The 16,497-nt window shown below is 31.7% G+C and overlaps 1 protein-coding gene across 1 annotated transcript in view; it reads right to left on the bottom strand.

Annotated features, from left to right (window-relative positions):
- Positions 1–8,046, bottom strand: part of Cht7 (chitinase 7) — a 74,201-nt gene extending 66,155 nt beyond the window's left edge. Inside the window, exon 1 of the mRNA XM_085198093.1 lies at positions 7,878–8,046. Within this exon, the coding sequence (XP_085054219.1) occupies positions 7,878–7,880 (3 nt within the window). The 5' untranslated portion in view covers positions 7,881–8,046. The remainder of the gene's footprint in view (positions 1–7,877) is intronic.
- Between the last annotated feature and the right edge of the window lie 8,451 nt (positions 8,047–16,497).

Genomic DNA, 16,497 nt, shown 5'->3' with positions numbered 1-16,497 from the left:
TTCTTTAGCCTAAAGCCTAAAAGAAGAATTATGTTTTATGTATGTATGTCTGTTCTTTTGATCCTTCCTAATTATTAAACCTGTCAACCGATTTTCATAAACGATACTTCGTTAGATTTGTCTTCATGTCGCGAATCTTATTAGGCATAATAATTTAATTTTATATTTTTGTGTTTTTTGTGGTTTTTTTTATTTGTTCATAATTTACTTATTCTCAAATAAATATATATTCGACCGTCGTCTCGTATCGTGTTTTACAATTGACTCGGTTTGTACCATGAAAAGAAAGTATTTGAAAGTTAACGGATACGCTTCACAATTTTTAATGCCCCAGTTACAATATAGAATTAACATGTGCATAAGAAAACGAGGTAACTAAGTGTTTAAGTTCTTTTTATATGTTTTTTGTCTTAGGCCAGTCGTGCGACAGGTTGTGGATTCGATTCCGACTCGAGCGTGAACCTACTAAGAAAATCTAAAATGAATGGACTCTATCTCCCGTATACATATACCTATTAGAGTAGGCAGAAAGAATCTAGTGTAGACACACTTCCTAATACCAGAGACAACTCACAACCGTCAATAATGTAAAAATACGTAGATATAAACAGAAAAAAATACCACAAACTTTTAATATATTTTCAAAATTTACTTTAAACTCGGCCCATTATATTATACAAAGTGGTATTTGCACAAATTGTTTAAGTAAGCACGTTCGTCCTTACAGTGCGGCCTTGCGGGCTTTCGACATCATTCGCTAGTTAAGTTACAACAGGCGGACTACTATTTTACATATTATATACATATATAGCTATATAGTGTATATAGCAAGGTAGGCAGAGACTGTTAAGTGTCTTAACACTCTGTTTTAGCGGAACTCAACGACGCACCTATCCAGAACTATTACATTCAAAGCAAGATGCATGGTGGTCCCAACTTGAGTTTTCTTTGTTTTTAGTTACTAGAGCGAGGTAATAAAATATTAAATATTTCATTTCCTCGCATGGAAATCGAACCCAAAACCTGCTATCCAATCTACAATATTTTCATGCATGAGTGAAAAAATATTTGGTACAATAAGGGAACGAGTATGGTACTTGATAATATACGTAGGGAAGGAATTTAATGTTAAAACACCGTCCTATGCTCTGTTCAATCTATTTTTAAAGACGTGTTGATAAGCGGAACTTAACCGCGTTACCAGATCGATGAAATCACAATACCTTAATCCCCCGAATAGTGATCGAACCCGCTACCATTACGTTGTGGGTGAAACTCTATTCCCTTGCGCTATGACAGCTTCAATAATAATTGTATTCATTAATTAAATTATTAAATTTCGAAATGATAAAAGTTATTGACACTAGGTACATACGTCATTATACAGGTATTATAAAATAAGTTAAAAAAAAACCTTACAGTTTGTACTTTCAATTGACGGCCGTGACTTTTTAGTGCATTCAACCAGTTCATGTTTCTTGTTCATAAAATGTTGATATTTCAAAAGCTGAGTTAATTTTGCTTTTAGTGATATTTTATTTTTCTTTAGCTTCACGCTGTATCCCGCACATAGCAGGGTAGGCAGAGGGTACCTGGAAAACACTAAGTTCCTACTTCCGTTCACCACTTTGCACTAAATTCTGGAGGAATTGATGAAAATTTTACCAATTTTGAAATTAAATAATTCACTATGGAAACGAGGAAAATTAAATCATATTTCTATCTATTTAAAAAATATACATTTATATTTGTATCCCGCATATAGCAGAGAAGGCAGTGTATACCTAGTGTTAAGACACTCTGTACGTGTACCCCATTTGATTCCCACAGGAGACGCCGCCGACAACCTACTCTCAAATAACCATAAAGTACTAGCAATTTCTTAGGAACAGAATATCTTCCCTTCTTTTTTCCCTTCTTAACCAGAGGCGCCGTAAAAGCCAGTGCCTTACTAATATTGCTAGGCTAAAAAATATCAATTTTTTTTTCTGCTAGTCCAAAACACAATTCCCGGCTTTACGAAAACAGAATTCATTCAAATGAGTAAATGTAATAAGCAAAACAAAGCAAACAGAAAAAATATTTAGGTCTTTTTCCAGCAGTCACAATTAAGGTAAATACATCATTCAGGTGGCTGCTTCTTAATCTAATTGCACAATTTCTTCCTTATAAGGGTTCCGTACCCAAATGGTAAAAGGGGTACCTACTACTAAGGCACAAAATAAAATATAGTATGATAAAATAAATATTTACGGGGCTCTTATACAAAAAATGTAAATTTTCGTTTCGATTCATATGTAAATTCTAATCGCACTTGGCGGTTTTTGTCCAGAAGTAATTAAAAAATATATTAATAAATATCAATTTTGCAATAGGAGCTTTGAGAAATCCTACTATCCTCCTACTGAGGTACTACAATAAATTTCAAATAAGATAAGTTCAGTAGTTTTATCTGTCTGTTGTCTCTCAATCAGTCAGTAATAAGCTAATAAATAAACATAGATAAGAGATAAAAAGCGCTCGCATCTGTGCCTGTGCGTTATGTATAGGTGGGAAATTTATACATAAAACAGGAATCGAGCTCGCTATCTCACGCTCAAATCTAGTTCATACGACAATGTGTAACTATATATATATATATATAACTTTGTTTTACTATTATGTGACAGTTTCATAAGGAAACCTATTTTTTTGCTTATTTTACATAATACTATCTCATACAAGTGTGGAAAATTCACGTAATAAATGCATTGAATGGGTTTTTTTTGTAAATTATGTAAATATGGGACCTAAGTTACTTACTACCTTATTTAATAATTTCAGGTCGTTGTGGCGTAGTGGCTGTAATCACGACGGTTGTGAATTTGATAGTTTCTTGAGAGAACTTTAATAGGTAATGTTTAAAAAAAAATTTTTTAGCGTCACGCTTTACCCCGCACATAGCAAAGTGGGCAGAGGGAACCTGGGTGAGAGAGATATATAGAGTTTTTGGAGTACCAGGTACTCCAAAAATATTATAAGAACTGCACCTTGACAGCGTTCAATACTGTTTTGTCATACTGTATTTGACGGTGTCATAATTTCAAAACAAAATTTCTGTTTATTGAGAAATTTTACTATTATACTCAATTCTTTTCATAGCTCGATGACATAATACGTAGTACAAGGCCGTGGTATGCCACAAAGTAGGCAATAGTTTTAACTACTTTAATAAAACTATTAACTTTAACATAAAGCTATTAACTTTAACATTAACTTAAATTGAGGCCATCGTGGCGTAGGGGCACAAGGGAGTGACTGTAACGTGACGATTGTAACGGGTTCGATCCCTGTTCGAGGAAATTAAATATTTTTTAAATATACTTTCATTTTCTTCGCTCTGGTGTCAAGGCAAAGCACGGCGTTGAGTTCCGCCACTCTCTACGTGTGTGGGGAACGGGGCGTTATTATATTAGGATCCCTCTATCGTTGGCTTCAGCAGTGCTGGCAGTTGCGACTGGCGCCAGTTGTAGCGCACTTAAGCTTTCTAATGTGAAAAGCTTGCTTCCTCATTCACGGTATTATGGTATATAAGAAGTATAAAGACAAATATTTTTTTAAAATTTAAAATTTAAGTAAATTAGGTAAACTTTAGTAAGCCTAAAATGTAAAAATTTAACATTTTTAAGTATTACATAATCATCGTCCAAGACTAGGTCAAATTTTTCGTACACGCGTACGCAACAATCATCATTAGTAATAATTAAACTAAATTATATTTCACACGCGAAACCTATCGACCCAAGATATCGAATCAAATGGATTTTTTTCAATGTAATTAGTATTGAAAATTGACCTTGCGATCGAAAGTTTCTTGTGTTAATAGCACGTATATAATATGTTTTCACTTAATTTATTTTCTCTTTTATAAATAAGCAATGAGAGCTAATCTATTGTCATGCCACTCTCTTATACTCTTTTCGAGACAAACTATACTAGGGCTTGTACACTGATTCGCTTCGCTCTTCCGCCTTTCGCTTCGCTTTACTCTTTTGTATTATGACTTACACTGACGAAAAAAGTATATTTCATAAAAATATGCCAAAATAACAAGAGAATGATCAAGAAAAAGTATAAAAAATCATCTGAACAAAAAATGCAATTTTGTTAATATTAAAATAAACGATTAGACTAGATACGATATACTGACATCACTGACATCACTGACTTTACAAGCAAAGGTTACAATACTAGTTCAAATCTCCACTTACCAGAGCGAATAGCAATCTCTTTATATAAAAGAGAATGCTTTAAATAATTAAAATACCTAACCTAGTATATAACTTAGAAAATCTAGGATATATTTAATGATAGAAGTACCGTTGTACGACAGATAGTACCTGGATACTAACGGCAATGTTCACTAAACTATTTCAATATCGCGTAACTGCTGTTCCAGTTAACCTTAATGGTGTTTATCTTGGGATCAATAATCTTGAATTTAAAGCTAGTTGTACAGCTGCGCCACAGCGTCCGTGAAAACGACGATTGTGGGTTTGATTCTCATGAGAGGGAATCTATTATTTTCTTTTCTTTTCTTTGCTGGTGCAAACATACGACGTTAAGTTTCGCCACTCAATATACTATAGAGTTTTGATATTCGTGATTTATGGTGATTCTACATTGTTTCTTTAAACCCGGATCTTTTCATGTTCAATACATTTGCGTTAGGCACATTCTTTCACATACATTCGTTGAAATCCCTGTTCGTATCTGAGACAATTATTCAACTTCACAACCTTTTTTTACCTCTTATAACTATTACTACTAATATAATATATACACACCCACTATATCACAGTTCCTGAGATTAGTTCATTCAACTTAACAAACTCTCAAACTCTACACTCTCTACTAACTCTACAGTTTTATAATGTTTGTGAGGAATACAGATTTTCTTTACAAATTTAAAATTTTCATTTATAACAAGCATATTAATGAATTGTAAATTACAGATAAGCCGCTAAGGGTCTGTATATATAAAAGATATAAGATAATTAAGGTGAACAAGTAAGGTTTAGAAAAGTACTTTACATACATTACAATATGTATATACATATACATATGCGAAACAACGGAAATTATTTCGTAATCTCAAAACGGAGCTTGTTAAAATGTAATTCGGTTAAGGCCGGCATCTGAACAAAAAATAGTTATAAATTTTATAATTGAGGTTATTTCTAGAAAAATAATTAGTAAATAGGTCATGTAGAGTTGAAAAGAAAATATGGAAATAAATTAGTTAATTTCTATAATGATTTAGAATATTTACATTTTAATTTATAGTTAAATAGCAGATTAATAACAATCAAAAGGACTATTATTGAACGACTATTATTGAACACGACAAAATTAAAATATATTTTATAAGTCAAACCTTAAAGAACTTTCTACATATAAACAGAAAAAAAAGAATGAAGAAGAAGAGAAAGCATAACACAGCCTTTTTGGTATTATTTATTGTGATACATTTATAAAAGTCCATTGTAAGTGATATACACGAAATAAACCACAAATAGACTTATAGAAAACTGTTATAAACCACAATCAATCGTTAAATAAACATAGAGTTCTAAATTTTAAAGTAAATATATTTTAATTAAATACAATTAAAATATAACAGTATATTGCTAATTTGATGACATCATTATTTATAAATAAACGATTTTAAATAAATTATAAGATTATTGTGGTATAGTAGTACATCTACTATACAAATAATAGTTCAAAGTCTTCTAATACATTTCCTTAATATTTTTATCATTGGTCGAAGAAAATAAGATGAGATTGATGTCTCTCCAGAGAGAAAAGTTAAGCAAATACAAGTAAAATATGAAGAGATATAACACTAAATTTTTTCTATTTATCCTTTTAGTTATGTGAAAATAAGAAAAATATAACATAGATAGTATATATCTACATAAATAACATCACGGTAAAATATTTGCATATATGACAAATACTCTTTAAGTAAATAAAACTAAATTGATAAATAGCGGAGATACGTTGCTTATATCTTGATATAGCCTTTAAAACAAGTATAATTTAACTCTGCGTTTGCCAGAGCGTGGAAACACAAACAATAAATTTCCTTGAACATGAGTCGAACTCACAACCGTCGCTACCATAGTCAGACGTCGCTCACTGCGCTACGATACCTTCATTTATTATATATTGATTATTATATACCATTATAATCAATGGCTAATAGCTTCAAACTACTGTAACACATTTCGTATATTGCCATAAGCAATTTGGTCACGAATACGATACACGATATATCATAGAATTTTTATTGTTTCATTTTTCGATACACTGGGTGGTCTCTGCTAAATGTTTTCAACAGAAATTGTTAGTTCTTTTTGTTTTTGTTTTGTGGTTTTTATTTATGTTCAAATATTTATTGTTTATTGCAGTATGAGCATAAATTATTTAAGAATAGAAGAATAGTTTAGAAAAGGTATAAAAATTTGAACGTAGCGGGACTTTTTTCGGGAAATGGTTCGAAGTGAATTGATTTTTTGATAAATTTTGTGCACTTGTAACGTGCGGTGCGTTGTAGGCAAGTATAGTATTCATATAAAACATTTATACAAGCAATTTTATTCAATTCTAATAACCCTCTATTACAAAAGATAATTTATTTACAAATTAGTATGTAAGCATAAAATTTAGACTTATAGCTATATTAATATTAAAATATATATAAATAATGTTCCTTATGCGTTGTTTATACTAAATATCAAGGCGACACAGCAACTTAAAATAAACAACTGAATATAACAATTCGTGTACAAGTTTCTAAATGTTGAAATTATTTTTGATAGTTGTGATTTCAAGTCTCATTTAGGAATATTAATATATTTTTAACATAGAAGTTTATGTTTCTTAGTTGCCCAAAAAATGAAAAATAAAGTGGTCTATCAATAAATTTCTCCTTTTATCCACAAAATTCTATTTAAACGTAAAACTCATTTTCATAATATCATAACTGATTCTCTTTGAATGTAACCTTTGTAAAAAATACTTTAAAAAATACATTCAAAAGGTTGTATTAAAACAATAACAATACATTAACTGAGTCTTTTCTCTATTAGTATAAGCAAAAACGATCGTTATACACACACAATACGGAATAAATTAGCATAAAGACACTCTCGCGATTTCTACAGCACTTTCTCTTAGTGAAACTATGTTTGAGCCATTGTACGCTATTTGCTACGTAAATAACAGTTTTCGAATTTTTAATATTACCAAGAAATTAATTAATTATGGTAAATGCATGTCTCTATGCTTTATATATACAAACATACGTACATAACGCGCGAAGAAAAGACATCAACGCGCGACAAAGAATCATACCGCCTTTACATATTATTTAAACCTAGTCTTTGCTTCTTTTCGGTGAATAGTTAATTTTATTAATTTGTATGTATTTTTTTTGTCGATGCTTTTCGAGACTAACTTACTTATTAATATAGAAAGTTAGATTTTATCTGTTTTCATTAATTTGAAACATAATTAAATAACGATAAACAAAAAAAACTATCATTAATTTTGAAGTATATCGTTATAATATCATTATAATTAATATTATTGCAACAATAATGATTAACCATATGGACATTTTAATGCGTTGTCCAATTTAAAAATATTCGCTTGGCATTAAAATTACAAGGCCAAGAATTTTATAAAAAAGTGAAACTTGTTTTTTACCATTTAATTTTTTCGATCACTTGTTAATAAATATTATTTATTTTCATATTAATAAAATATCCTTTATTAATTCAAAATTATGCTTAATTTTGTTATTATTCCACAAAAATAAAAAAGCTTACCATATTTATATCCTGACAACACAAAATACAGCACAACCACTAATAATTGACTACACAGATCACGAAAGAACAGTTCACTTCATATATAATAACTTAAATCTATATATAACATGTCTGTCCTGTCGTCTGGCACGTTAGAAAGACGGTTATGGACTGGACCGAAAGTGCGGTACGATTTACCGATTCTATGGACGTGCGCCGGCGCACCGAACCTAACTGTCTTGATACTTTGCTATGAATGCTAATATTATAAAAATGAAAGTGATTTTTGGTTATGAATTTACGACAAAAGAAAGAATGATTACATTTTAATTATCGCATGTAAATGATTCCGGAACTTTAACGAGAAATTTATTTGAAATTAAACTTTTTTCAAGAGCTTTTGTATGTATGTTTTTAAATAATCAGTTATTCATAATTCACATTGATGGTTTTTAAATTTTCAAGAAAACTGTATTATTTAACAATTTAGTCTGCTGAAATTTAGTATTTACATAAATCTTTAGTGAATAAATTTAATTTTAAACTTTTAAAGTCCTTCGAGTTATATATCTCCAAAACTTTAAGTCTTATTCACTGTGGGTTGAAAATGTTTGAATACTTTAGACTTATATTAAAGCCACTTACACTTTATGAATTTTAAAGAACTTACTTTAATAAATGTTTTGAACAAAGATTTGTGGTAGTGTTTATATACTTCTATACCACGTAAGCTATAAGCAAATTATTTGTTTTACTTTAGTATATGAGCAGTTTCAGTAGAACCTATTTAATTTTAATATTGTTATTATTATTTTGTCAATTTTTCTTTATTTTTTCTAATAATTATTGACATAAAATACAAATATAGAAAAACAAAGTATCAAGACTATTCAAACATATGAAACTCGTAAAGTTTTGTTAAACTTAAAATTTTTACGCACGTTTCCTTTCACCCCGCATGAATGTCGCCGCGTGTGTGATCGAGAGGGTTGTAAGACTCGCTCTGTCGGTCACAACATTATTATCCACTTCCTCATTTTTATACTTATCACAATTGGTACTGTGAGGTCATCGTGGTTCAGTGGAACAACGATTGATTTTAAACGTGATTGTGGAGTTGAAATCAACTTGAAAGGAAGAATTATTTTCATTTTTTCCAATTTGAAATTTGAATTCAAGGAAGAAGTTGAAAACGGAATATCTTAACACTATATTATTTCTCTCTGTCCTGGTATATCTCGGAAAATGACTGAAGCTGCTTTTGTGCATAATGTATATAGAGTACAATTATAATAGATTTTTAACACACATACGTGTTTAGTATACATTGATAATATCAAAGGATTAATGCAATGCAGCAACTGGCATACATACCTATAGAAAAAAGCACTTTCTCTAATGAAAACAAAATATTTTCGTAATACGTATGTATGTATATTTATTAATAATTTAGTTTTTTTTTTACTTATAAATCAAAATTCCACTTTATTAATTAAGATTATAAATATTTTTATACGATTAACATTCTATCGTAATTAAAAAAAAAAACTTTAATTACAATCCAATATTTAAAATAAATTGAACGATTTGTATCAAGTCGATTGTAATAATTGCATCGAGTACATGCATTACGAAACAATTTAATTATATTGAGAGAGAAAGTTGTATGACATTTATGTATTATTATGTATGGAAATAATAGAAGCCATTGTGGCACAGAAACACAGTCAGGATAATTTACAATGTTATTAAAGTCGACAACTAATTTTGTGAATAACAAAAATAACATAACAATAATAGCAACAAATAAAAAAATATAATAATAATAATTCGAGGTCGTCGTAGCGCAGAGGCACAAGGGTGTGACTCCCACTCAAGGAAGTGAACTATATATTTCCATTTCTTCAATCTGACAACAAGGCAAAAGCCCGGCGATTAGTTTTGCCACAAAACACTGAATGCCTTAAAAAATTCGGCAGAAAGTGGGGAACGGAGTGTCTTAACACTAATTTCCCTCTGCCTTCCCTCTTATATGCGGGATACAGCGTGAAGGTATATTTTACAATCTGATATTTATTAAATTACTAAACATCTGGTCACTACCGACCGCCGATACGACATTATAAACCGGTCCATTTGAGGCCAGCCCGAGCGAATATTGTAAACTAGGTGTTGCCCTCGAATTTGTCTAAATATAGAAATATCCATATTATTACTACTACAAAATGAGTAATATTGTATTAGTGATACTCATTTTGAAGACTTAGATTACTTTTATGTGAATATAATGTTTAAAAACATGGCGAATCGATTTAATGGATGTCTTGTTATAGCAAATAGAACGTGGGTAGAGATGGATTTTTATTTTAGTTATTTTTATTTATATAAATCTTACTTAGTTGTCTCTTTAAAAAAATAGAGATAGGCTATTATAAAGGTACATCACTAGATGCTGGACTGAACTTACTGTTCAGTCATAAAAAAACTATGTATTCAAATAAGTTTGTCTTCAAAATAGATTCGAGTCCATAGATGTACCAGAAATACGTCAAACGATAGGATTGATATTGATGATAATATTTAATTTTTACTTCCTTTCCCTGGACTGGTAATATAAAGGAATGTGTCTACCAATAAAGGCGATATATCAAAATAAACCAAATATTGGAATAGTGTCTCAACATTTCATATAGTGAAAATGTTATATTGTTGAAGATAGCCTCACAGAGGTTATCATGGTGCAATACATGGAAAAGCAACGGTTGGGGGTTCGAACCCCATTTGAGGCAACAAACTGGCTACCATAATTTGTCAGAAAAAATGAAAATCTATATAAAAAATATCGAAAATATTAATAGAATTGAGTTAAAATGGAAAAGTAATAGGTACTTTAATCGCTCCCTTCCTATACTTACAAGTTATAATACAACTTTCATTAACTTGTTACGCGGGAAATGCATTTGGTGTAAAATTTCAAAATCAATTGACTTCCGCTCGGCTAAATTACATCCGCATGTCGTGTATCAATAGCTACAGTTATCTAACTTCATTATTTAGACCCTTCATTTAAATATCTTTTTTTAACTTCACGCTGCATCCCTCACGTAGCAATGTAGACTCAATATAGGCTCAAAGGGAACCTGGGAACATAGTGTTAAGGCACCCCCATTAAGGCGTTTCCGTTTACCACTTCCTGCAGTAGTCAGGAGGTATTGAAGGTTGTGGACTCGGATTCGATTCCAAAGCAATGAAATGAAAATATTAAATATTTCATTTCCACGAGTGAAAATCGAACTCACTACCTGTCGCGTTTGTAGTCACACGCCTCACTTTTATAAATTAACTTTAATCAACTTGTGATAATAGTATTTTCACGAAATTTGGAAGTAATATAATTATAACCTTGTCAATAATAAATACAATGGACATATCTATGTTTATTTTCTATGTAAATCTCATAGAATAACCATAAGGCTATCGTAGCGCAGTGCATTCTCACTGCAAGTGCTTCAGTGTCCTGACTCTATGTTCTCTGTGAATATCCTGCTATATGTAAAATAAAGCGTGAAACTTTAAATAATGGTTAACATGGTTTTTCCAAATTAATCTTATAATTAATTATTTTTTTAATTATTATTAGTATATAAGCATACCTATTCATTATGCTAAACTTACTAATTAAAGTTAGTAATTAGATATTTTAAAATTTAATGTATAATTTATTAAACGCAACTAATTGATAATTAATGTATTAACTTATGTTTCTAAACTACTTTTCAATTGTTTTTTAATCTCTCTACTTCGACTAATGCCTGGGATAAAGAGTTTTCTGATTCAAACTTCTGATGTAGTGGGTTCAAATACCACGTTTATTAATATAATTATGTTCAGTATACTCGTAATGCCAAAAATATGCATATATTTTATTTAAAAAGAAAGTGTTACGATCATTCATAAAATCTGTGGGCAAAACTATGAATCACTCTTTTTAAGGAAGTGTGCGTCGTAGTGATTCATTTTTATAGATTCACAATGAGTTCCGCAAACAGCAGGAGAAATAGAGAGACTCAATTACTAAGACCCCCATACCTATTTTGACAGACAAGCGTGATGAGTGGCGGAACTCAACGCTGTGTTTTGTCGTTTGTTGTAACGAGAATGTGAAAATAAAAATAAAAAATAATTCATTCTCACAAGTGGAAATCGAACCTGCGACATCACGGGCCGACACAGGAGAAGAGACAGAAGGAACCAACGCCGAGCTTTGTCTCGACACCAGAGCGAAGAAATGAAAATATTAAATATCTCATTTTCTCGAGTGGGAATCGAGCCCATAACCTGTCGCCTTTGAGCCCCTGCGCCACGACTGGCCTCAATAATATGTAATATTCTATGTATTACTTCTACACTATTATTTCTACACGCAATAAGTACAAAATGTATAGAGATTTAATAATTGTTCCAATGCGACGTTTGCAACAACACAGTGATATTAAGGTCAGTTGCAAAATAAGCGAAGTCTGGTGAAAGTAGTTTTGAACCACCAGCTATAGTGACCTCCTCACCCCCCCTTTCTTGTAGCCAAGAACGAAGATCGAGAGGATATTGTATGAAGGGGCCAGGTCTATGTGAACTGGTCGGCAGTTTCGAAGTAAAGGTATGCAGTTATCGACAATTGTATTAGAAGTGCTTTAAGTTGATCTGTTTTTAAAGAGAACATTTGTTTTAATGCGTGTTGATTGTTCTTTAATTTTGTACTATAAAGTATGTTTTTTTAAGGTTATGGTTAGGTATGTGTTTTTTAGCTTCACGCTATATCCCGCATATGGCAGGGTAGGTAGAGGGAACCTGAGAACCTAAAATTGAGAGACTCCATTTCCATTAACAGTTCTGTTTTAGCCAATTTTTTGAGGGATTGCATGTTGATTAGTGAAAATCAACGGTACCGCGAGTTTTGCGGGAAAATGAGAATTATAAATAATTAATTTGCTCGAGTCGGAATAGAACTCACAACCTGTCGCGGTTACTGTCACACACATGTGATCCTGCACCACGACTGGCCTCGCTGTATTATTATACTATTATGGAATATAACCTAAATTATAATAATATTAAGCAAATATAGTTCGGCATTCACAGCTCAGGAAGTTATCCGTCACACACCGGTTCACCGTGAAAACCTCCACTCAGAAAAATACCAATCTATTAATAATGGATTTATGTATCGATTTTGGAGTAAATGGATATAAAAGGAAAAATAGGACTCATAAATTTATATGATCATATATTATACATAGGTATATTTGTTCGTCGTCTTTTCACATATCTTGAAAACAAATATGGAAGGTAACATGATTTTCTTTTCTTAAATATAACAACTTTATTATGATTATAAAAACATTTTTTTGGTATTATTTCTTTTTCATTCTGTATTCTGTATAAGAGAGTAGGCAGAAATATTTATAAATACCGAACTTTGTCCCCATTAAGATACACAGGGAACGGAAATATCTTAATCTATATATATAAAAGGACTTGTCCTCACTGACTGAGGTAAGACGCACGCACAGCCGTAACCTCTGTTCGTAGAAACGTGAAATTTGGACAGATGTTTACTTGCGTAATCTGGACATCCACTAAGAAGGGATTTTGAAAAATTTTAACCCTAAAGGAGTGAAATAACGGTTAAAAGTTTGTATGGAAAAAAATTTAAATCGGCACCGATTTTTATAAAATTTGAAATTTAGATTTTTAAAAGTATTTAATTGAACACGTGTTTCATCGTTTTCTTGAATTCTGCCCTTAAAGGTGCAAATAAGGGGTTGAAAGTTTTTATGGAAAAATCTTTAAATGGCCACCATTTTTTATAAAATTTGAAACTTAGACTCTTAAAAGTATTTAATTGAATACATGTTTCATGGCTTTCTAGAATTAACCCCTAAGGGTCTAAATAAACAGGCGAAGCTGCGCGCGCCCACTAGTGAGAAATAAAGAAGAAAAAGAAAATAAAAAAATAAAAAATAATTTGGCGCTCTCGTGTAAGAGAGGACTCGGTTTAACTTTGAGAACATAGTATAAATTATAGAGGAGGAAGTTACCTTCCTTGTATTGTGGCATGTACGAAGAGATTGAAGACAGTGGACGAAGCCAAAGAGGTATGCAGAGACCCTAGCGTTTAGCACTTGCTTCTTTCTGACTATCCAGATATGAATAAAGTGTGAAGTTAAAAAAATCTTTTAGCCCACTCAAAAGAAAATTTTAATCATACAACGAAAATAAGGTTTAATCAGGACCTGATAAGAAAGCAAGAGATTTCAATTTTAAAATCTTTTGTGAGCGGTTTTCATCTGATACCAAACAAAGGAGGTTCACACAAAAAAATCTTGTCACGGACAGACAAATAAACGTTGGTAGGTCGCCCTTGTTGTCATTGTAGGCTACGCTCCGAGTTAAAACAATTTTAATATTAAATATTATGAGGCACAGACTTTGACTGTAAAAGCGGCGGGTAGTTGGTTCGATTCCCACTCGGCGAAATGAAATATCTAATATTTTCATTTAATCCTTGTTGTAACTACGCACAGTGTGACTTAGAGTTCTGTCACTCAATACGCAATGCTTCCGGAAAGTTTTTGGGCGGAAAGTGTGAAACGGAAATACGTACAACAGAGTATCAAATCATTAGCTTCCCATGTTCCCTTTGCTTACTCTATATGCAGTCTTGCGATTTCGGGTGAAAAGCGGAGAACGAAGTGATTTAACATTCTTTTGAGTATAAACATGACAATTGTTGGTATCGATTCTCACACAAAAGATTGAACTATTGTCATTTCTTCCCTCTAGAGTAAAGTGGAGAGTCTTTACTCTCCAGAACACTTTTATTCTAACATTGGGCTATCTCTGTTTATCATGCTATATGCAGGATACAGCGAGAAAAGTTATATACATTACTTATGTGTAGCCCACAAAATGACAAAATAAATAAATAATTGTTAACTCAAAAAACATGGTAAGGTCTAATTGTTTGCTCCGAATTAAGCATCTCATTAAAGATTACTAGAACTCTGCTGAAATTGTTTTGCAAGAACGAGGTAATCGCTGCTTACAATTTTGTTTTAAATGGACTTGTTTTCCTAACTTTTTGAACATTCTACGTAATTAGAATACGTAAACAGAATTTCGGTAAATTCGTTTGAAAAAAAATTGTTATTTAACGTGGACAGAAGTATAAATTCATTTTCTATTTTTTTTTAATTTTGTTTTTTTGATTTTATTCTGTATGTCCACATAACAGAGTAGGCAGAGGGCACCTGGGAAGCTAACGAAATTCACTACGTTCCTATTAAGATACTAGCGTCAAGCCACCAAGGAGTTAGGCAGGGTAGAGGATACCTAGTAAAACTCCGTCCCACACTTTCCGTTAAAATTTACAGGCCGTTGCATGTTGAGTGGCGATTACCAGTCTCTCTTCCCCGAGTAGAAATCAAACCCACAACCATCGCATACAGTAAGACACTGCAATTGCACCACGAAGACCTCTATTTATTTTACTGAACATAAAATATTGCTGCTACTTTGGAAAAACAATGCCAAATAACCTACTCTCAACTTTGGCACCAAAAATATGCTTAAACGAAGTAAATTATTATAAAATTTCACAAAATGAATGCCATCGGACTAGTTTAGCGCACTTTATGGAACGTTTTTCGTTCCAACACGTAACGTAATATCGTAAGTATTTAGCAACGATTCAATGTACATCTAGAGCCATTACTTTTAAATTACAAAAGTTATAAAATTTTGCAGTTTTGAAAGAAAAAGAGCATGACGAATAACTCTCCCGTGACTGGTTCTTTTTCTGTAGGGTATTAGAATGAACCTATTGATAAGACGAGAGATTAAGTAGGTTCTCCGTTTCCCGTCTTCTATGAATCATTTTGGGTGAGTGGTGGAACTCAACTTTATGTTATAGTTTTATTTTGAAATTTCAATCTTATTTTTTTTCTGTATCCCACACTCAACAGGGTAGGCAGAGGGAACCTGGAAATTTTGTCTGGCAAGTGTAGTTTTAAGACACTCGGCTTTGGAGGCTACCTACAGCTCGAAAATGAAAATATTTTATATTTATTTCCTCAAGCGAGAATAGAATCCACAACCCGTCGGCGCCGTCAATCCTATTTAAGAGAAATGTTGTTTCTTAAACTTGTACTGTCTGTATACGGCATATAACATAGTAAACATAGCTTGCTTTCAGAGTAAATACTTACTTCCCATCCAAATTCAAAATATTTATGCATGTTGAGTTACAGGACTCAACGACGGACAGATTCTTATCAGAGCAGGGAGATGGAGATAATTCTTTCCCTTGAGTAAAAATCATTTTTTTTTACATACTAAAATTTAGGATACAGGTGTGGTCAGCGGTAGAGAAATATTAGTACTGTTTCAATATAATTACAATAGTTGGTATAATTATTACAATCATATACATTACAAGTATATAATACTGTAATTGAAAGGAAACTAATTATTTGTATAATGTGAAGAAAATTTTAAATATCTAATTCAAATATAAGGCCAGTCGTTATGAACAAGCGTGTGTTATGTAGATGCGACAGGCTGCGGGTTCAATTCCCCT

This window comes from Heliconius melpomene, chromosome 15 (assembly GCF_056956725.1).
Source record: "Heliconius melpomene rosina isolate 202511_hmr_F chromosome 15, ASM5695672v1, whole genome shotgun sequence".
NCBI classification, from domain to species: Eukaryota; Metazoa; Arthropoda; class Insecta; order Lepidoptera; family Nymphalidae; genus Heliconius; species Heliconius melpomene.
Note: the sequence above shows the minus strand (reverse complement) of the source record. Positions and strands in the feature narration are given on the sequence as shown.